General features: G+C 36.3%; 1 protein-coding gene across 1 annotated transcript in view; it reads right to left on the reverse strand.

Moving 5' to 3' along the window:
* Positions 1 to 10: 10 nt before the first annotated feature.
* The window catches only part of LOC107600110 (kelch-like protein 29), a 273,806-nt gene continuing 251,296 nt past the window's right edge, over positions 11 to 22,520 (reverse strand). The window contains exons 12-14 of the mRNA XM_016291900.1: positions 4,921 to 5,114; positions 1,210 to 1,354; positions 11 to 1,125 (exon numbers count right to left, since the gene is read on the reverse strand). Of these exons, the coding sequence (XP_016147386.1) occupies positions 942 to 1,125; positions 1,210 to 1,354; positions 4,921 to 5,114 (523 nt within the window). The 3' untranslated portion in view covers positions 11 to 941. The remainder of the gene's footprint in view (positions 1,126 to 1,209; positions 1,355 to 4,920; positions 5,115 to 22,520) is intronic.

The following is a 22,520-nucleotide window of genomic DNA, read 5'->3' on the forward strand; positions in this document are numbered from 1 at the left end:
TACTGGCTTCATTTTTTTGTGTGTGTGTGTTATGGAAACTACAGAACTAACTTTAATAAATAGACATTTACTCAGAAAGAAATTGCACTTCATAAGTAAAAATCCTTACAGGTTAGCCAAAAATGACAACTTGGTCATAAGTTGTGAGAACATCATGCAAAAGAGTGAAATGTAAATAAACAGTCAACTTGTTGCTTTGGATATGTAATTCAGCATTAATAATGTAAATTGTTCCGGTAGGATACAGATTTACAGACATTGTCCAATCCATTGTTTTTTCTCTAAAAACATTTATACACAATTTTCATTCGTTTTTAAAATATACATATCTTCCCTATAATACAAAGTTTCTCCTTCCATCTGTATTCTGCCACAGCTGCAGGGTCGTGGATTGGAATAAACCACAAGGATAAAACCCACAAAGAAAAGGTGGAATGATTTACACAGAACAAAATGAAATGAAACTCCTCTGGGCATCACAGGTTCTGGTATTTTTGTGCTTTGGAGTTCAGGAGGGCCTTCATTCAATCCCGGCTCTCTGTAGCGCTGACCCTCGCTGGAGGGCTACATGACTAGCATTGTCGTCCTTTGGCTTCTTGCGGAAGTCCTTTCAAGATGAAACTGATCATGATACACAATCCCATATTCTCATGACTACCAATGAAAAACGAGATTTGATGGGAACCTTATCAAAGAAACATCATGAGGGAGAAAAACATCAACTCAAACATTGGAAGAGGGACCAAAAAAAAATAAATAAATGCATTTGGCTGACCTAGAATACAGTTCCAATGGCACGACACCTGAGGGGGAGCTACGCTATGGATCCCTTGCTAACTGCAACGGTCCGACTGTGTTCCACCCAGGTTGGCTGGTTGGAACTCGATGGGCTGGTTTAGGCCAGTTCGTGACATTAGAGAAGTCCAGAGTCGAGCACATCGTCAGCCGCTCTGAATGTACTTCTTTATAACCACACATCCGTGTCTGAAAAGCGGACACGGCAGATTCTGCAGCAGCGTCCACGTGTTCGTGCAAGGGTCGAAGGTCTCCATGTTGCCCAGCGCCGGTCCCTCACTGCTCACGATCCCTCCCGTTGCATAGATCTTGCCATCTAGGATCGCCGCACTGGGGGAGGAACAAGAGACCATTTGTAATGTGGAACATCGTTTATTGCATCGTGTAGCGCAATCTACTGTTCATTAGACCAACCTGCAGAACTGCCTGGAGTGATTCATGTTGGGGCCGGCTTTGATGTTGCCCTTGTGTGGGTCGTAGATAGTGGTGGCTCGGGCGTAGGCTCCTCCCAGGATGAAGATAAAACCATTGAGGCTCACAGCAGGAGCATACTTGTTATCTAAATAGCCCAAAAGGAGAACAGAAGGAAAGAGAATGACAGATAGAAGTTACTTCTCTGATGTATGTTCTGGCCACAGATGAATTTTTGCCTGGGAATAAAGGCGCGTTATCTTAAACATTGTGCTCCATGCAAGATGTGTGGTGCTTTTTGGAGCTATGAGTAAATTATATAGCTGCTGGAATGCCTACATCCTTATCACAATATTCTTTCGGAAGATTCCAGTGGAACGACGGATTACTGATGTAGATTATGTACTACAGTACTGTATACGACTGTGTCAGTCTGCAATCTTCCGAAATCTGGATAGAAGCACCATTTGTAATGCATTTATGATTTTCCTGCCACATTCCATTTCCCACGTATCCTTTATGCTTTAAGTTTTTAAGCGGAGAATAACAAATACCGGCAAACAGAAATATGGCGCCCGTTTCATCTAATGATTCCATACAGAGGAAATTAACTGTAATATCCGAAGACCCTTCACAACGCGACAGCTTTTACTCACTCTATCCTTCTTCACATGGGGTAAATGGCCAAGAAACAGAAATAATCATATCTTTTCATGAGCAGGCAAATGACTGACAGCCCGACTCACTGTCGTGAACACTGAAAAGGTTGTCGAGCCAAATGCAAGAGAGAGGCTATCAGCCTTCGCTTTCTGACAGAGAAATTGTTTCCCAAACGATTACAGCTGGGCCAATTTATTACACCTATGAATAATTCACGTGGCTGCATTCAAGGTCTTGTTTTTTTCCACACCTTCGACTGACGCTTGAGAAGCCGAGCACAGAAGCGATCTGTAAAACAGCGGCTGGATTTAATGGTTGAAAAGGAAGTACGAGATGGGCTCTCGTTTGGCGGCGTGACTGCCAGGTGCTTCTCAGTAAAACCTCCACCTCTCAACTTTGAGTGACGGTGCAGATAACGCCCTCTTTTTATAGCACTCCAGTCACAGCAAGCGTTGTCGAATTGATCGGCGGCATAACCCAGGGGGACGCGTCGACTTCTGTAACAAGAGCATAGTTTTGGCACCCCCCTCGAACATATCTTTATTCCCCTCACAAAAACGCCTGCTTTTGTGCCGAGTCACTTCATTCAGCCTCCCTGAGTGCTTTGTTTACATCATGAGCGCATGCATCTTGCAAGCGGCTTGAGTTGCCGGCGCCGTAGGATCAGCTCCGTTAAGTCCTAATCTCACCCTACGCAATGCTCTGTTTATCTGTTTGTTGTCTTGTTTTCAAACCCAACGCTGATGCTATCAGCAGAGCTCATTGTTGGGTTTGGCCCACGTTCTTGCTACTCGAGGGCCTCGAGTGTGACGCCAAAGCTCGGTCTGCTTCTTTGATGCTGAAATCCTGCCACCGGCAAGACGTCTCAAGGTTTCGATCAAATGGGGGACCTGTATCTGGCACAATGGAGACATGAGAGATTCAGCTTTCTGAGAGCGAAACAAGACAACAACAACAGTTCGCGCCACCAATTTGCAGAGGTGTCTCGCTCAATTTTTCAAATGCAGCAGAGAAAAGCTATTAAAAGACGAAAGAAAGGGAAAGGAGTTGTTTGAATAGCAGCATTCCCAGAGAGGTGGGCTGAAAATAGGGTGAGAACACCGGCAACAACCTTCTGTCCACAGTAAACAAGTTGAAGCGTTTTACGCGAGACTACTTCAGTCAAACCCATCTCACACCGCTTTTTCACTCTGACGGACGTCTCAATTTACCGCCTGGCCAATTGGCAAGCTTTAAACGTGTTTTATAACGTTTTATAACTGGCTTCCCTTCGTACCGGTAGTTTCGAGTCTAAGGGATGTCTGTCGACGAGGCAGCTCGACACGGTCTGAGTCCAGTGGTGAGCGCTCGTCGAGTGGCTGGGAGCCAGCTCAGTGATAACTCCTCAGACTGTCCAGAGGCTCCCTGAATCACTTTGTAATGTGCCTGTACTCTAAAGATGCCCTGCAATCTTGTGTAATTTGTACAAGCAATTGTTTGCAATCAATTCCCCACCATCCACATGGCTTCATGCACTTCCAGTGGCACTTTGCCTGCTCGACTTTCACTGACAGCTTGTCTTGTTGGCACTGGCTGAACTAGTGTTTGCTCAGTAGTGTTTACTACTGACTGCAGGTCTTCAAACAATAGAATCACACCGGGACCTTGAAGAAGTGAACCTGTTAAAAGCCTTTTGTGGAAGGTCGTGGCCTCTGTAGATACGGCAGGGGAAATATGCAATGGTAGAATCTCATTCTGGGTAAAACTAAATAAATAAAGACTTAGAGGCCTGTCAATCAGTGAGAAAGAACCAAACACTAACACTGCCAGGAAAGAGGTAGTCTTATTCAATCATCCCATGTTCAAATACCATATCCTTGTGTAGACACACAGTTACACATATGAAGGTAAAAAATGCATTAGTATCTGAAGTAACTTGAACAATGCTGTAAAATTATTGTTCGACATTAGATATCATAAACAGTTTTTTACAGCACTCATTATTGATAAATATACAATAAAATTATTAATATTACATATTATTAATAGTATTATTTAAATGTTATAAAAATTAAATGTATTTGTTATATTTATATATTATTTATATTTAAATTGAAATGTTAAAAAATGTATTTGTATTTGAAATAACATGAACCAAGATTAATAAATGCTGTAAATATTTTGATTACCATTACTATTTAACATTAGATATCATGAACAGTCTTTTTTACGCCATTTATTATTTATAAATTTTAATAAAGTATTTTAAACATGACACAAAAATGTTAAAATATTTAATATAATATTTTATTATTTAAATGTTCTAATATTTAAATAATATAAAATATATGAACATAAATGCAATATTTACATAAAACTTGAAATTGAGATTAACATGAACCAAGATGAATAAAGGTTGTCAAATTATTGTTCATTGCTGGTTAATATTAGATATCAGGAAAAGTTGTTTTCATAGCATTTATTATTACCAAATTAAATATTTTATTATAAAATAAAAATATTATTTAATTTAATACATTATAATATATATTTTTTTATTATATTATTTGTTATTTATATTTATTTTGTGTTCAGCACAAAAGTAAACATGGAAATATACTCAAGTGTATGAACAATATTCACAAAGATGTTCATGTGAAAGGCTCATGATTGGACGAATGAAGAGATTATTCTTCATGTTTATCTAGTTCTATGTACTCAATGCAACTTAATTTAATTACCAAATTAATTTAGTTTATGAAATGGCTTTTATGATGCCTTAGCACAGCAATCACTGAGCTAATTGATGCCTGAAAACCTCCTACTGCAAGTAAAGACGGTGAGTCTCAATCTGCCGTATCAGTCCTGCTGTTCTTCTGCTACGATTGAGCCCTTGAGCAAAGCAAACAACCCCATAAAAGCCTTTCACGAAGACAGACCACAAATACTGAACCACCTCCTGGTGCCATGTTGACAAATACATGTTTTCAAATGGTCTTTGGGTGAAAATTTAGATGCACAAATGAACCATTTTCATTTTCCATTAGCAAACTGGTGTTCAAACGATGTACCTACCGATCATGGGGGACTCTATAAAGCTCCAGGTGTTGGTCTGAGGGACGTAAGACTGTAAAACACCAGCTGAGCGTCCAGCTTCATTCACACCGCCGAACACGTAGATCTTCCCGCCGCACACGGTGGCAGCCGCCGAATGAACGGGCTTGGGCAGCGGAGAGACCGTCTCCCACTGATTCGTGATGGTGTCGTACCTGAAGAGAACAGAAGCGAGACATTTGTTAGCATTGCTGCTGTTCGTGTAGTTCTAACAGCAACAGACATTTCTCACAGTGTGTCCTAATAAAGATGCGGTGCTTTACTGTGAAAAGACCGTATGTAAAAACAACACTATATGCAAGTTAGTAACTGAACCAGCATGATCTCAGCAGGCTTGTGCAATACTCAGAAATGAAGATGGCTCTCTTTTAATCGAGGAGTGTGGATTTGTGAATTGGCCACATCTCGCAGGATGATAAGAAAAGAAATGTGAACTGGATTGCAATTAAAAGAAATTCAAAACACAATGCTTTCTCGGAAATGAAGTCCACAAAAGTTAAAGAGAAATAGAAATTATCTATAGTCTATGTCGATCTCTCTCTCTCTCTCTCTCTCTCTATATATACAGTATATATATATATATACACATATACATACATACACATATATATATATATATGTGTATGTATGTATCTGTGTGTGTGTGTGTGTGTGTATATATATATATACTGTATATATATATACATGTGTATATATAAAAAAAAAGTTAATTTATTAAAATAATGAAATATATAATGTAATATACTGTATAGATGCATTCCAAACATCTCTCATCCCAACATCTCTATCTATCAATATGTTTATAAATATATAAACAACATTTCAAAATGTAATAAATATGATAAAAATTATATAATGAAACAAACAGAAAAAAAGAGTTTAAAAATGTTAAATATATAGAAAATATTGATGGTATTTCAGACATTATCTATCTAGAAATTGTAAATATATATATTAAATATGATGAAATATATAAAAGTGATCTAGACATTTTACATTTTTCCAAAATTTCCAAACAAGGCTGTCAAGCAAACATTAAAATTAATTCGAATTTCCAAATGAGTCTGAATTCGACTTTAATTCCGATTCAAAAGTAATGTTTGCGACCTCAATTCCAATGTAATTCAAATGTAAGACTCCTCGTGAATTCGGTTTGGAATGGAACACAGCCTCAGCTCTCAGTGATGAAGTGTCTCCCAGCCCTTCTGCTGAAAAGTCACGCATGTTCATGTACGAGCCAGCGGAGCCGTGCAACCATACGGCGGATCACGCTTCCTCGCTTCACAGTGTGTCACGTGCTGCCTTCAGAGGCCTGAACACAGCCATCCAGCTGGAGAGCTCATCCTGCGCCATTGTTCTCGGGTTCAGTAATCAGGCCTCCGTCGCTCCTAACTGCTCTCAGTGACGACAGAGAGAAGCTCCACCAGCGAGAACGGCTGCGTCAGCTTGAGGGAACGTCAGAGAACGGTTGAAGTACAGGAAAATGCTTTGGCTCTTGCGGCTATTGATTAACTGTGCAATGAATCAAACATATGAGGACACAGAACACAACTATGAAGGGAACGTAACGGATTACTAACCGCAGATACTTTCTGAATGATGAACAGCTTTGCCAATATTTCAATTCACTGCAGGCAACATTAGTGGAGGTATAAAGATGATGAGAAAAGGAATCTAGCAGGCAGGAAGAGAAGCCTCGGGCTACAAATACATTAGCAACAGCTCGCACAAATCGAGTGAGACGCCGCAGCCATCAAATAATGCAAAAATGCTAAAAGTAATGACAAGTGACTGAGTTTACCTTTGATAAGTTTGACTTTTTAAGCGCACACTTGAACAAGATCGTCGTCTCTGCTGTTTATGACACTAAAAACAACTTTTTGCGATTTATTCCATCAGTCTTATTTATTGTGTGTATTTTACTGTTGTAGTTGCTGAACATTCGTCTGCACCATTGTTTCTTTTACTCCATTACTTTCCTGCAAATTGATGATAAAAATAATAAACCTGACATCAACTTTGACTCCATGAATGTAGTACACTTTTTTTACATTAGTTTTTTTTTTTTTAAAGCTTAAGCTGCACAAATCCATGTTTTCTCATGTTAGAACTATAAGAAACATTTGGAAGAGTTTTATATATCATAATTTTAACTAAGCATGAAAAGTAGCTGGTCTGAAACACATCAAATTTATCTATAAGCCCTAAAAGGGGACTTTGGCCATTAAAAACAATAAGAAATATATATTAGTAATAGTAATATAATATATAGTAAAAGTATTTTTTTTTATATATTAAATAATTAAAAATATTCAATAATAATTTACCAATAACAACATAATAAATAATTATAATTAATACAAATATTTAATTGTGCATTTTGCATGCATCTCATTCAAATTTCTCCATTTTTACTCAAATTATAGTGCTGACATATATCATATTTAGTTTGACTTCATGAGGAAGTCAAACTAAATTTTAGCACCTTATTCCATTAACAATGTGTTGGAAAAAAAAAAGTTTCAGGCCCTATTTAAAAAAACAACTAAAAAAAATGTTTTTGTATCTTATTCATGGAAACTTACACGGGCTGTTCATAAGTTTGGGGTTGGTAATATTTTTTTATGTTTTTGAAAGACTTTTATGCTCACCCAGGCTGCATTTATTTGATAAAAATATAATAAAACAGTGATATTGTGAAATATTATTACAATTTGATTTATTAATTTTCTATTTGAATATATGTTAAAATTAAATTTATTCCTGTGATCAAAGCTGAATTTTCAGCATCATTACTCCAGTCTTCAGTGTCACATGATCCTTCAGAAATCATTCTAATATACTGATTTGCAATAAACTAATGTTTCTTATTATCATCAATGCTGAAAATTCATTCGATTTAATGAATAGAAAGTTCGAAGGAACAGCAGTTATTTGAAATAGAAATCTCTTGTAACTTAATAAATGCACTATTTACTGTCACTTTTGATCAATTTAATGAAGCCTCGCTGAATAAAAGTAATCTTACTGACCCCCAAGTGTTTGAACAGTAACGTATATATTTTAAATATAGTCAAAGTGATTTCAAGTTTCTAAAAACTGACCTTTCTGGGCCAGTACACTACAGAGGTGACTTAGACGGGAATGAAATGAGAGTGAGTCGGAGTGAATAAGGTATGAAGCACATAATAATGGATGTTATCCCGCCGGATGCGCCGGGGCCGATCTGTCCTCTATGATGATCTCATCAGTGCTTATGTAATTATAAGAGCTACTGTACTGTGACCCACATTCACCCGCCTCACAATCCACTCTCTATTTAATCAGATGAGAGCCAGAGGGGAGGGGGAGGAGTCTCTGATTGGCTGCTTTGATAACCTGTGCCTGCAGGGAGCCAATGAGATCAGCCGGAGGAAGACGGTGATGTGCGTGCAGTGATGAGGGCTGTTAGGAAACACGGTTAGAAAATCTCGTGCTCGCTCTGATAAAGCCAGCGAATGGCACTTCTGAGCTCCTGTCTGACCTTATCGTTCCTCCCGTCCTTGACGAAGCGGTTTATCTGCCGTCCCTCTCAGGTATATCCCCAGAACTCGATTGCGGTCAAGGGTCAAGTTCATTTCACTTGCCGTGCCAGCGGCGTAAACACGCTCGGCGAGGACTGGGATCGATACGTGGAGGGCGTCTGTGGCCTCTCATTATTTGAGGGATTTCTACAGCATTAAGCAAATGATCTGTGCTAGATTTAACAGCATCAAAACTCTCCAGTGCTGAACGTTTTCTACACACACCTGCAACTTGCAAATGAAAGTCTTTGTTAATGCACCGAGATGATAGAGTTCATTAGTCTGTTTGCTGTGATTGTTATTAGTAGTGTTAGTAGTAATGGTCGAGTCGTTGCAGCAAGCGCACAGAACACCTGCAGGACTGCATAGCAACACCCTAAGATCGGTGTTATTTTAGTATTATTTGTATACTATTATGATATGAATTACAATTTTGCTTTATTTTAATATTTTTATTTAAGTTTTAGTAATTGTATGTGCTTTTGTCATTTTTATATTTCTATTTAGATTTAATTTAGTTTTAATAACTTGATTTATTAATTTTGTTTTAATAATTTAAGTACTAACTCTTTTGTGTCCAATTTTGTATTTTTTTTTTCTCCTCAGTTTTATTTACTTCAGTTTTAGCAATGTGTTCAGTTTTGTTATGTGCTTTTGTCATTTTTATTAGTATTTTTCCTATGTTTAGCTTTATTTTTATTTCAGTTTTAGTAATTTTTCAGTGCATGTGCAATTTCTTCTTTTTTATTATTATTATTTAGCTTTAATTTATTTTTATTTCAGTTTGAGTTAAAGTAGTTTTAGTACTAACTTAAACTCATTTTACTTCAGTTCTAAACATTTAAATTCTAGTTTTAGTAATTTTGTTATGTGCCATTTTTATTAATCTTTTTTTATATTATTTATTTGTTTTAAAGGGGTCATATGATGCTTTTTTAAAGATCATGATTTTGTGTATTTGGTGTAACAGAATATGTTGACATGCTTTAATGTTCAAAAAACACATTATTTTTCAAATACTGTACATTATTGTAGGTCCTCTATGCCCCGCCTCTCTCAAACGCTTCGTTTTCTACAAAGTCCCTCCTTCCGACAAGCGCAGTCTGCTCTGATTGGCCAGCTGACCCAGTGCATTGTGATTGGCCGAACACCGCAAGCACTCGTCGGAAATGTAACGCCCCTTACCATAATCGCGAGCTTCATCTTTCAAAATAAATGTAAAGACAGTAAATAATGTCATTAGTTTTACCATCAGTTCAAGCCCGAAAGGGGAACAGAGTCGCGTGACAGACACACGTGGCAGAGTCTTAACTTTTATAAAGAATATCTCTTTAGGTTTGAGACTTTAGTCTTTGCAGCTTTAGGGATCTTATCTATTCACGAACAGCTTGTAACACTCCAGAGAGAAAGGAAAACTTGAAATCGCATCATATGACCCCTTTAATCTTTTTTATACTTTTTAAAAATATATATTTACATGTTTAGGTTTAGTAATTATAGTACTAACAAACTCATTTAATTTCAGTTCTAATTTTCATGCAAGTTTTAATTTTAATTTAAATTTTAGTAATTGTATGTGCTTCTGCCTATATTGTTTTATATTTCTATTTAGCTTTCATTTCTTTTTAGTTTTAGTAATTTAGTCATTTTAGTACTTTAAATTAATTTCAGTTTTTGTTCAAGTTTTAACATTTTTCATTGAATATTTATTTATTATTTTAGCTTTATTTGAATGAGCAAAAACACATTTGAATAGTTTTTGATTTAGTTATCAATAATAACACTGCTTGAGATCTGTAGAACACACTGGAATCTGCATAGCAACACGGCAACAAGCACAGAAAGCACAGTTCACGTAACTTTGAGGAAATGCAAACATCTATGAATGCATTTAATTCATAATTATTACCATCTTTCATATTACTGCTGTTGAGGTTTTATAAAAGCAATGAGCCCCGAGAGGCCATTCTAATGATTTTACAGCAGTTAATAGGGTTTTCAGCTTCTCGTCATGCCTAATTACACTCTTTTCTGGGGTAAAATAACTGTAACGTGGTCTCTCGTGGCTTATAGCTTTGTTTTTCACATATATGCATGTAGAATTCAACATTTCATAGTTTCAAAACTATTTCATTTACAACAAGAATGTTTCTTTTTCTTTTGGACAATCAAAGCAAGACTCATCTCATCTTCTCAAGGATAACACAAAGTCAAAGACTGCTTTTCATTGTGGTCTTTGTTATTATTAAATAATACATGGCATCTAGCATGTACATAAAAACAAATATAGAGAACATCAAAAGTTAATCTAACAAAAGCATTTAGATCTTTCTTATCAGAGTTGAACTGCAGTCAACTAAATGTAAATGTAAATAATATTAATTATAATTTATATTACACTTACAATTTATATTAAAATTCTAATTTACTTTTAGCTTTAGCTTTCATTTAAATTTTTTTGTTAGATTTTGTATATTTCTATTTAGCTTTAATTTATTTCTATTTCAGTTTTAGTAAATATAGCACTAACTTAAACTCTTTTTATTTCAGTTATGTGTCAAGGCAACTTTGATATTTTTTTGTTCAAGTTTTTTGTGTTTTCATTCTAGGTTTTAATTTAAAATTTTAGTTTGGGTAATTTTATGGGTGTATGCCATTTTTATTATTTTTTTATATATCTATCACGCTTTATTTTTATTTTGGTTTTAGTTTTAGTGATTCTAGTATTAACTTTAACATTTTATTTTAGAATTTTTGCCAAGATGTGTCTAATTTTCCTGTTTTTTGCTTTTTTAAATTCTTTATTTTGTATTAGATTTTCATTTCATTTAGTCATTTTATTCTGTGCAGCTGCCATTTAGTTTATTTTATTAGTTTATATTTCTATTTAGCTTAAATTTTTTTTCAGTTTTAGTAATTTTAGCACTAACTTTAGTCCTAAACTTTATTACTAACTTTTTTAGTACAACTAATTTTATTTGTTAGCTGTCAAGCTAACTCAAAAAAGCAGTGAATATATAAAATAGCTTGTTTTTCTGTTCTTATGTGGATTTTGAGCAATGAATAAAGTAAATATTAATATATTTTCATTCATAATATAATGTTTCATACCAGTTTAATTACTTTTTAGTTCACTTTTATTTTACCCAATGTTATTAATGTTAAGCTTTGCTTTAAACAATTTCAGTTTACAAAAATATTTGAAATCAAGTTTCCATCTTAGTTTAAGTTAAAATCCCCCTGTAGTGAAAATCAAGTTTTTTATGTTGTTTATTTGTCTATATGGTGTTTTTAATATTCCTTTAGACAAACCATGTGCCAATCTATTAATCAACACCATTTCTGTGTATTTTCTCCTTAAAACTGTAGTTTCCCAAAGGCTGACCCAGAAATACGGTTTGAAACAGCCCTCGGTTTGCTACGTCACAAACCAACAACCAATCACGTCAAGGGATCGATTCCTATCACTAGCATGCAAAATGTACCAATACCAGCACAAAACCAAAAATAAATTAAAGCAAAAAACCTATGAAGCTGTGGTTTCATGTGAATTTAGAACCGCTAACTTGCATTATAACCCGTGGCAACAGTGTAAAAGTAGCCAGGAGTCAGACCCACTTCTCCTGCATCGGCGTCTGCACTTCACACATGTACTGTACGCTCGCGGGCACAAATGAAGAATCACAAACGGCTGTATTCGAGTCTTCAAGGCATTTTAGGACACAACATCGTCAAGTAAGTAACTTTAACAAATGTTACAGTATTCACGGTAGTTGTCCGCTAGTAAAAAGATAGTTTTATCAGTCATTATCCATGCATGCCATTGTTCTGCGTTTACTACAGTTCAGTGGATCAGGAGGCGCTGGCTGCTGTGACTGAGTGGAGGCGGGACTCATTTGCATATTCATAGATCCGCGTATAGTAAATGAGGCAAGGGTGTAGAGTTGCATTCAAGCTATTTTAAGGAATGAGAAAATTATTTTCACAAGAAAAAACATTTAAATATGTAATTTTGATGATCAAAGATAAGTTTTAAGGGATAAAATATTTGACTACAGGGGGACTTTAACAATAAACCCCTGTTCTGTACAATGAAACTCGTGGCTACAGGCGAACTATGCGTAGCTCTATTCTGAGAGGTAAATTCATTAAAATAGATGTGTGTTTTTTGAAAAGAAACATTTCGATGGCAGAAAAAAGACATACTCTCACCCTTTGTGGCCCGTCACAATAAATAAACAGCATTTGAAGGACTTAATTTGCAGTCTGAATCTTGTTTCACGCACACTAAAGCGGTCTGTAATTGAGGTTACGGCCCCTCACAGAGACATCACTGAAGGCTTCAGCTTCCTCAGACTGCAATTAAACTTCTGTATTATGTATTGCAAAGTAATCAGCACAAGAAATGGGTTAAGCAGTGAATGGCTGCAGTGTGAATGCATTCGGCTGCAGTGACGTCACAAGCTCAGCGTGAATATGGCAAAGTCTTGCGACCCCGTCTAAACGCGTTTGGCTTTTATTCCTGCTGAGAACGGCTGGGGAAAGACTGGGTTGCATCTGAGCTCTGTGACATGCGTCCGGCTACAAACGCTGTACCTGTCCCCGGGATCAGAGGTTAATTGTGCAGGATCACTGCGGGATGACAGCCGCCTCATAGTGCTTCTCTTGGGAGAATAAATACAACTCGCCAATTCTCTTTAGAATAGAGGCGACCTTTGCTTCCTGAGGTTTTCATAAAGGTCATCCGGTTGGACAGTCTACAGATAAAGATCTTTTTATAGGCCAGTTTGCCAGTCTTGAGGATCTGCGGTGACACGAGCTATTAAAGATCTAGAGAAATGAATGCCAGGACTGAGTCCCTTGCTAAATGTGCAATTGTTTATTGTAGATTATTAGTGTCAAGTTTAATACTGTCACTTTGAATATGAGAGTTGTTCTAGGATGTTTCATCCGACTAAAATTTGCTTACAAAATATAGACAAAATAATAAAAGACATTGTAAAATAAAGGAAATTGCAATTACAACACTGTAAAAAAATGAAATATAACAAGTTTTTTTATTCTTCAGTATGTTACTTGCCGTTTCTTTGTAATTAATTGTGAAAATTTACTGAAAATTGTTTATATATAAAATATATAAAAATGTGCAGCAGAATAATTCATAATTAAAAAAATAGTAATAAAAAGGACAAAACAAGAATATTTAACAAACATAAGACAACAAAGAAAAATGTGCCTTTGAAAGATACATGGGGTGTTCTTTAAAATGTATATATATATTTTTTTTCCACACCAAAACATAAACAATCAAATTCAGCAAAAATACGAAAAATAATATATTACATTGATAAAATAATTATTAAAAACATAAAACATTTAAAATTATATTTATACAATATACTATTTTCATAACAAATACTAAATATAAATACCTTGTTTTTATTTTATATTAATATAATATGATATAATACAATATAATGTAATGTAATATAAAGAATACATACGTTTATTTAGGTCTTTCTACTTCAAAAATTCAGGTTTAAAATTCAATGTGCTACTTGCCGTTTCCTCTTCTTTCGGTGTAAAACCCGAAAATATATATAAATGCACAGCTGAAAAATTAAAAGAAAAATGTCAAAGAATCATTTTGGAATCGGATCTAATTGAGAAATGCCTAAAGATTCCCACTCCTAAGAGAAACTAAATGGAATAAAGTCCATAAAACTAAAACCAAAGTGCACAGAGCATTTGAACCAAACTAAATGAATTTAAAAATGCAGAGGATATCAACCTGGGCACGGAGCGTCTCTGAACATTGTAATTACGGTGTGTGTTATCTACTGCGCTGCTAATAGCTTCATCACTGTCTCTAAATTAATTCTTAGAGCTTCTACACTTTGGTCAAGAATATTGACAGAAATGTCATATCAATAAATTAACAGGCTCCAGAAGTGATATGTAACTTACAATGGTCCATTATTTAATATATTGATATACTTTTTAATTATTCATCAGAGATTAGGTTTAAATATTGAAAATACCTTTTCACTAACAAATCATTAATAAAATAATATAATAAAAAAAAAATCATATTTTTTTAAATCAACATATTCCTTCTGTCTGGACACAGTAATGTTAACTCATGTATTAAAAATAAATAAATGAATTATACATTTTACTAATTAATATTACATGTACCACTCCTGATTTTGATGCTAACTAGTGTTATGTTTGGACTCGCCTCAACTAAGTGCTTCAAACAAAACTCATTTACTCTCCAAGACCTGGTGCACAAACGATAAATCCACGGACTACTTCCTCCTTGTATCTTAACATATTTTTAAACACTCTTTTGCTTCCCGGTGGATAAAAATCAGCTTTATAGTTGTGTTTGCAGTACGCATGAGATGTTAATTTCATCTGGCATTAGCTCTGTTAACTTAATCTAATCTGCTCTTAAAGGGCCGGTGCGATCAGTGCACACAGATATGTCTAATAATCTCTCTGATCTCACCAATTTGTGATGTGGCTCTTCCAGGCTTCCAGTGGCGTCTGCACACACAGTATCCGTTCTCAATCTCTAGCACTGCAGAGGGCACCTTGAGCCTGCATCAGGAGAACTCCGCACAGCACTCCGATTTAATTGGATTTGTGCATCACACACAAATTGTGACATTACAACTCGACGGCAGAGTAGGTCATGCGCCAATTACCAAAGCTCACGGTGCGAGAGGTCACGGCAACGGAAGCTCGCCTAAGACTTCATTACCCGCCCGGCGCTTCCCTTTTCATTATGTGCTGAATGAAGTGGTGCTTACTATACACCCGAGTGCTGCTGTTTGAGTCAGCACAGGATCCACGGATGCAGAGGACGGCAAAAGAACAACCTGTGACTCTGTGTTTGGTGTCTTTAATGAGACACAGCAGTTTTTTAGGCGAGAATGTAGTTGTTTTTCGATTTCAAATATGCAGTTTGTTAATAAAGATAACGTCTATTTGAAAATTTGCTTTGACGTTTTCGGAGATGTGAGCTCCAGGGCGTCAGCTGGAGTCTCTATAATGTCTCTATAGTGGTTAAACATTAGATATAATTAATTTTGGGTAAATATAATGGGCAGTCTTTGGTCTCATTAATCTGTTATTTGTTCCAGAGCCAATAGTTTTGGCTGAGGGCCAAGTCTGAAGTTATATTTTATATAACTTTAATGCTGTATATCAGAGCGCCGCTGTTGTACTTTTGACTAAATTGCCTAGCAAATTTTATGATGGGTATTGTTGTTGTTTATCAAATATTATTATTCAATGAATAACATTTTATAGAAGTAACAGTAGTATTTAGTAGTGAGATATGGTGTGGGTGTGTGTGTTCATGATGGTGACTTTAGTTACATAGTTCTGCCATTAGATGGCGACAAGAGAGTTTTTATGAGTGAGTCAGTAGTAAAGACTTTTATATGGAAAGAGACTGAAGCGGGGTTGTAAGCTTGTACAACAGCTTGTAAGACGCAGCCAACAAATGCAGTCAGCAGCGCTACCATCGGAAATCACCCTTAACAGATGAAAGGACAGTACGACAAAGATATCGCTTTCCTCAGCTAACATTCAAACTAATGTTTTATTGTGAATATGAGATTGAGCTGAAGAATGAATGCTGTATCAGATGCAGGTAATCACACTCGCCCAGTCTATCTTTCTCTCATAATACTCTACATAATACAGTGAGCTTTTAATACAGTAATACAATAAGCTTTCAATGAAGCAACTCAACGTTCCTTCGTTACTAGTTATAAAGTGAAGTTTTCGAATTAGTAACGGAAGCTTGAGCTCAGCTCAAGTTGCGGAAGGAAATAGTTCCACACAAAAGAGGGTTTTTAAAGGCAATCCGTTGTTTTATCTTTTTTATTTACACACTTGTGCCATCAAACTACTGTATAAACACAATATCACACTCGTAGTTGTGTGATATGGCTGTATATCAGCATGCTGTGATTACCTGCGGCCGAATCACAGCCATGCTGAAATACAGCCATATCGCACTGCTAGTCGTGTGATATTGCTAATTTTCTTGATTTAATAGACAATAGTATAATAGTATAATAATATTAAAAAAGTAATTTAATAAACAATTTGTATATATAAAATAAAATGTTTATAGTAATGATTATAGTAATATTTCAGATATAATACATATATATTTTATACATTTATATACACAAATAAAAATATTTTATATTTTATCATTATTATTACAATTGAATATAAATAGTAACTGTAAAATGTAGAAAATTCAAAAGAACAGCATTTATTTCAAATAGAAATAGAGTTATAAATGTCTTTACTGTTTTTGATCAATTTATTGCATCCTTTCTGTATAAAATATTTAGGTTCTTAAATAAACAAAAATATTAAAAGAAATAAAAATAGAACCCCAAACTTCTCATATTTAAAGCCAAATATGTCCCACAAGATTAACCAAGTCACACTTGTCTGCACAAATGCCCACAAAATGAAGTTAAATTAAACATGCCATTTAAATTAATTTAAGTTCTTGAATAGGTGAGGCAGAATAATCACTCCCTCAAATCACTGTGTAATACTGAGAATAATTTTATGTCAAAAAGCAGCAACTCAAAGTACTTTTAAAATGATTGTTTGAATTATTTTGGAATATTTCTAACCGGAATTTCATGTAAATGAGCCAACACTCTATTACAAACCTGATCTCCACATCTATACATCACATAAACTATTCATTTATTTATAAAAAATGGCACAAATAATATTTCATGACATCACAGCCTAGCATATCTCCTGGAGAAAATTGTGGATATTCCTAATCTTTCCTGCAGCTCTGTTCATCATTCTGTTGTCTCGCTCCCTGTTTCTCGAGCACAAGCCGTATCTTCCGTCAGCAAACCCTCGGCTTTCCACAGCTGGAGGGGCAGAGGGAAAGCAGGAAGGAACAAGAGAAATGAGTTGCCTGCCGGTGCAACTTGGAAATCTCCCAAACCATCAGCCAGTCATTTATCTGGCTGATAGTATACAGTCTCGCTCAGACATCCATTACTTCCACCAACCTAATACCCTCCTTGGGTGTAGCCGAAATATATCCCTGTCAAAGCACGCATGACTGCAGAAGTGACACCGCCAGGCCACGGGCAGATCCGGGATCAGTAAATATTCAGGGCCTCTGTGAACATGTGTGAGGTCGTATTTTGACAAAATACTGGAGTGAGATATGATTTTTGAAACATTTGATTTGTTTTGGGTCATTTTTTTTATGAAGTAAACTTCTCAACTTTACCGAGGCGAAAGCTAAAAAGTTCCCACTAACCTCAGGCCAGGCCAAATATTCAAATTTGCTCTGTTGTCAAACTGGTCTTTCTGTGTCCAGTGTGAACTGTACACTGATAAAAGTTTTATGTGAGCGACATGCCGGGTGTTTTTGAGTTTGTTTAGAGGTAAAAAGGCAGTTCTGCTTAGATAAAATATAGCTGCTGGATTTGCCCGAGTTTGTGAGGTTGATAGAATCGTGTCTTATTAAAAGAGTTTCACAAGAACCACGAATGTCTTCAACAAATTCCTCAAGCACAACTGTATATTCTGTGTTTCTGTGTCTATCTGAAAACTTTGCTGCTTATTATCTGGATGGAAAGAAACTTTGACCACAAAGTCAACAAAAAAGTGTTCCAATAGTAAGTAATCTGCCTCAGAATCTTGAAGGTGCGTTTTGGTCAATCTCAGTCGTGACTGCATGTGGCCTTTCTTGAAGAGTGGCTTTTTTCTTGCAACCCTTCCATACAAGCCACATTTGTGGAGAATTTGTGATATTGATGTCACATGCACACAATGAACACTCTTTGTAATAAATTCCTGCGACTGCTTCAGAGTTGCTGTAGGTCTTTTGGTCGCCTCTCTGATCAGTTTCCTCCGGCTCTTTCATGCAGTTTGGAGCGACGTCCTGATCCAGAGAGGGTCTGTGTCATACCAAATACCCTCCACTTCTTAATAATAGACTTCACTGTGCTTCTAGGCATTGATAAAGTCTTTAAAAAATGTTGTATCCATCTCCCGACTTGTGCCTGTCCTCAACTTTATCCTGGAGATCTTTTGACAGTGCCTTGCCAACCATAGTTGATTGTTTGCTTCAGTTGCACTACCAAGGAATGAAATGCTACAGGAAAGCTCTTTTTTATGTTGAGCTAATCAAAATGAGCACATCTGATCACAGTTGAAAGTCAAATGGCTTTGTGTGCCATTAAGAAGGTGATTAGCTACACCTGATTGAGGCTACGTTTACACGACAACGGTGTAGTCAAAAACGGAAAAGTTTTTCGCTTTTCGTATACACAAAAACGTTTTCAAAACAATTCACATTTACACATATCCGCGAAAATGGCCAAAAATGCTGTATTACGTATGCCAGGCCAGTAGTTGGCGCTGTCATCTTGTTAGTAAACAGTACCTGTATACCTAAATAAATAGGCCCAACATATATGGCTCTTAAATCACTGCTTATAAAAATTCAGTGTTGTCATAATTCGGATACCTCAACAGAATTGAGGTCATTTGTTTTATAATTTTATTACTGAATGTGTACTTGTCTTTTTTTGCAAATTCAATTCAATTTGAAATCAATCTACCTTGTGCTGTAAGCTTTTGCAACAAAGTTACCTTATTTTAAAGACTCAAGTACACAGAATAAGCAAATGTTTAAGATTAAAATTGTTGTAATAGTAATTAATCAATATTTATATGTATGTAAATAAAAGCCTATATTAAAATCTGTTCATCATATAAAGCGAACGTGTCTTTTTAGAAGACTTGGATTAAACCAATTTCAAAGCTTGAAATAATGATTGCCTTGAAAAAATGGATGTACATTTTTTTTTTTAAACATTAAAATATCTATATGGCAGTATACAGTATGTGTAAGTTTTGCCAATGGTATTGAAAATGATTAGTCGGCATGAAATAAAAATGACCCTACTTACTTTTTAGTGCACATTACTAGTCTTGTGGTGAACAATTGAACTGTGCAAGTCAATACACTGGAAAAAAGTTGTAAATTGTAATTGAGATTGTAGATAGAGTGTCAGTGGTCCATTTGAGAGATAGGTGGCGGTAATGCACTTAAGTCTGAGATCCGTCGTAAAGCAAGAAAAAGAAGACGACGCGTCACGTGCCGGTTCGGACATTGCGGTGAATCAGAGGTAAAAAAACTATATAAATACTGTTCAGTTTCTTACACAGACCGATCGTTTCGTGTCTTTATACATTAATGTATCCTCACGAGCCGCAGGGTTTCATTTGGTTTTGTTTGTGTATGTTTTTTTGACTCTCAAAGTCGTGATTCCCATTCACTTCCATTATATGACTGACAGACTGCAATGGTTTGAGTTAAAAATCTTCGTTTGTGTTCTACTGAAGAAACAAAATCACCTACATCTTGGATGCCCTGGGGGTAAGCAGATAAACATCACATTTTCATTTTGGGTGAACTATCCCTTTAAATCATGACGTAAGGACTGCTGTTGACCGGGTCCATGCCTCTACTCATTTCACTTGAGGATACTACCTCAACAGCCATTTTTTATCATTATTATTTAATTAATATTACATATTTAAGCTAAGCATTTAAACATTTGCTGTGCACACTACAGTCTCCGTGCTCACAGTGTCTCAGACACTAATATTTTATTTTAGCTGAATCACTGTCAGACTATCTGGGATTTCAGTGTGGAGATAAAGATTAGGGTTATACTTTTTCAGTATTACATGACATTGTGGGTGTATATTAGCACATTTTGTTGTTTTTTGGGGGGGCGTTCTGGGTCTGGCAGAGTGTTAGGACCCAGAAGCTGTGAAGCGTGATGTCAGACGTAACAAGCAGATATTCTTAACCACTCCGTGAATCTGCTATGAGCAAGAGGTGGAGTGGAGGTGCACCACAAAACGAGCCGTTCGTTGTAGTTCTTGAAAAGGGATTTTTTTTTAAACGAATTATCTCCCTTTGGAGTGGACTTTGAGATTTGTACATTTAAAGATCTTTTTTACGTCCAAACATACGCACTATTCACTGACTAAATTTCAAAAAGTGAAAAAGCATAATAGGACGCCTTTAAAAAAACTGTGGTTTCAGGTTCCCAAAACGACAGATCCGTCTGGATGAAAAGCAGATACGATACCAAATTTTTACGTATACAGCTAAATGTCTCTATGTGGACGGGCTCTAAGTTACACTGAGTAAAAACAGCTGGATAAAACAAATACTGTGTCCGTGTTCATTTCAGGCTGCAAAGCAACAAAATGTGATTATTTTAAAGGGGGTGACTCTTTTCTATACCCACTGTATTGTCTATGGGTTTTGATGAATCCTATTAAATATCTATTTTATATTTTACACATATTGATAAGTACTGTAACATCAATGTGTGTCTGCATGTATATATGGCCATACTTATATGGCCAAGAAACTTCATGTGTGTGTATATATATATATATATATATATATATACAGTGGGGCAAAAAAGTATTTAGTCAGCCACCAATTGTGCAAGTTCTCCCACTTAAAAAGATGAGAGAGGCCTGTAATTTTCATCATAGGTATACCTCAACTATGAGAGACAAAATGAGGGGGAAAAAAATCCAGAAAATCACATTGTAGGATTTTTAAAGAATTAATTGGTCAATTCCTCGGTAAAATAAGTATTTGGTCACCTACAAACAAGCAAGATTTCTGGCTCTCACAGACCTGTAACTTCTTCTTTAAGAGGCTCCTCTGTCCTCCACTCGTTACCTGTATTAATGGCATCTGTTTGAACTCGTTATCAGTATAAAAGACACCTGTCCACAACCTCAAACAGTCACACTCCAAACTCCACCATGGCCAAGACCAAAGAGCTGTCAAAGAACACCAGAAACAAAATTGTAGACCTGCAACAGGCTGGGAAGACTGAATCTGCAATAAGTAAGCAGCTTGGTGTGAAGAAATCAACCGTGGGAGCAATTATTAGAAAATGGAAGACATACAAGACCACTGATAATCTCCCTCGATCTGGGGCTCCACGCAAGATCTCACCCCGTGGGGTCAAAATGATCACAAGAACTGTGAGCAAAAATCCCAGAACCACACGGAGGGACCTAGTGAATGACCTGCAGAGAGCTGGGACCAAAGTAACAAAGGCTACCATCAGTAACACACTGCACCGCCAGGGACTCAAATCCTGCAGTGACAGACGTGTCCCCCTGCTTAAGCCAGTACATGTCCAGGCCCGTCTGAAGTTTGCTAGAGAGCATTTGGATGATCCAGAAGAGGATTGGGAGAATGTCATATGGTCAGATGAAACCAAAATAGAACTTTTTGGTAAAAACTCAACTTGTCATGTTTGGAAAAGAAAGAATGCTGAGTTGCATCCAAAGAACACCATACCTACTGTGAAGCATGGGGGTGGAAACATCATGCTTTGGGGCTGTTTTTCTGCAAAGGGACCAGACGACTGATCCGTGTAAACGAAAGAATGAATGGGGCCATGTATCATGAGATTTTGAGTGAAAACCTCCTTCCATCAGCAAGGGCACTGAAGATGAAACGTGGCTGGGTCTTTCAGCATGACAATGATCCAAAACACACCGCCCGGGCAACGAAGGAGTGGCTTCGTAAGAAGCATTTCAAGGTCCTGGAGTGGCCTAGCCAGTCTCCAGATCTCAACCCCATAGAAAATCTTTGGAGGGAGTTGAAAATCCGTGTTGCCCAGCGACAGCCTCAAAACATTACTGCTCTAGAGGAGATCTGCATGGAGAAATGGGCCAAAATACCAGCAACAGTGTGTGAAGACTTACAGAAAACGTTTGACCTCTGTCATTGCCAACAAAGGGTATATAACAAAGTATTGAGATGAAATTTTGTTATTGACCAAATACTTATTTTCCACCATAATTTGCAAATAAATTCTTTAAAAATCCTACAATGTGATTTGCTGGATTTTTTTTCTCATT

Source organism: Sinocyclocheilus grahami, unplaced genomic scaffold (assembly GCF_001515645.1).
Source record: "Sinocyclocheilus grahami isolate Dianchi unplaced genomic scaffold, SAMN03320097.WGS_v1.1 scaffold277.1, whole genome shotgun sequence".
In the NCBI taxonomy this organism is placed as follows: Eukaryota; Metazoa; Chordata; class Actinopteri; order Cypriniformes; family Cyprinidae; genus Sinocyclocheilus; species Sinocyclocheilus grahami.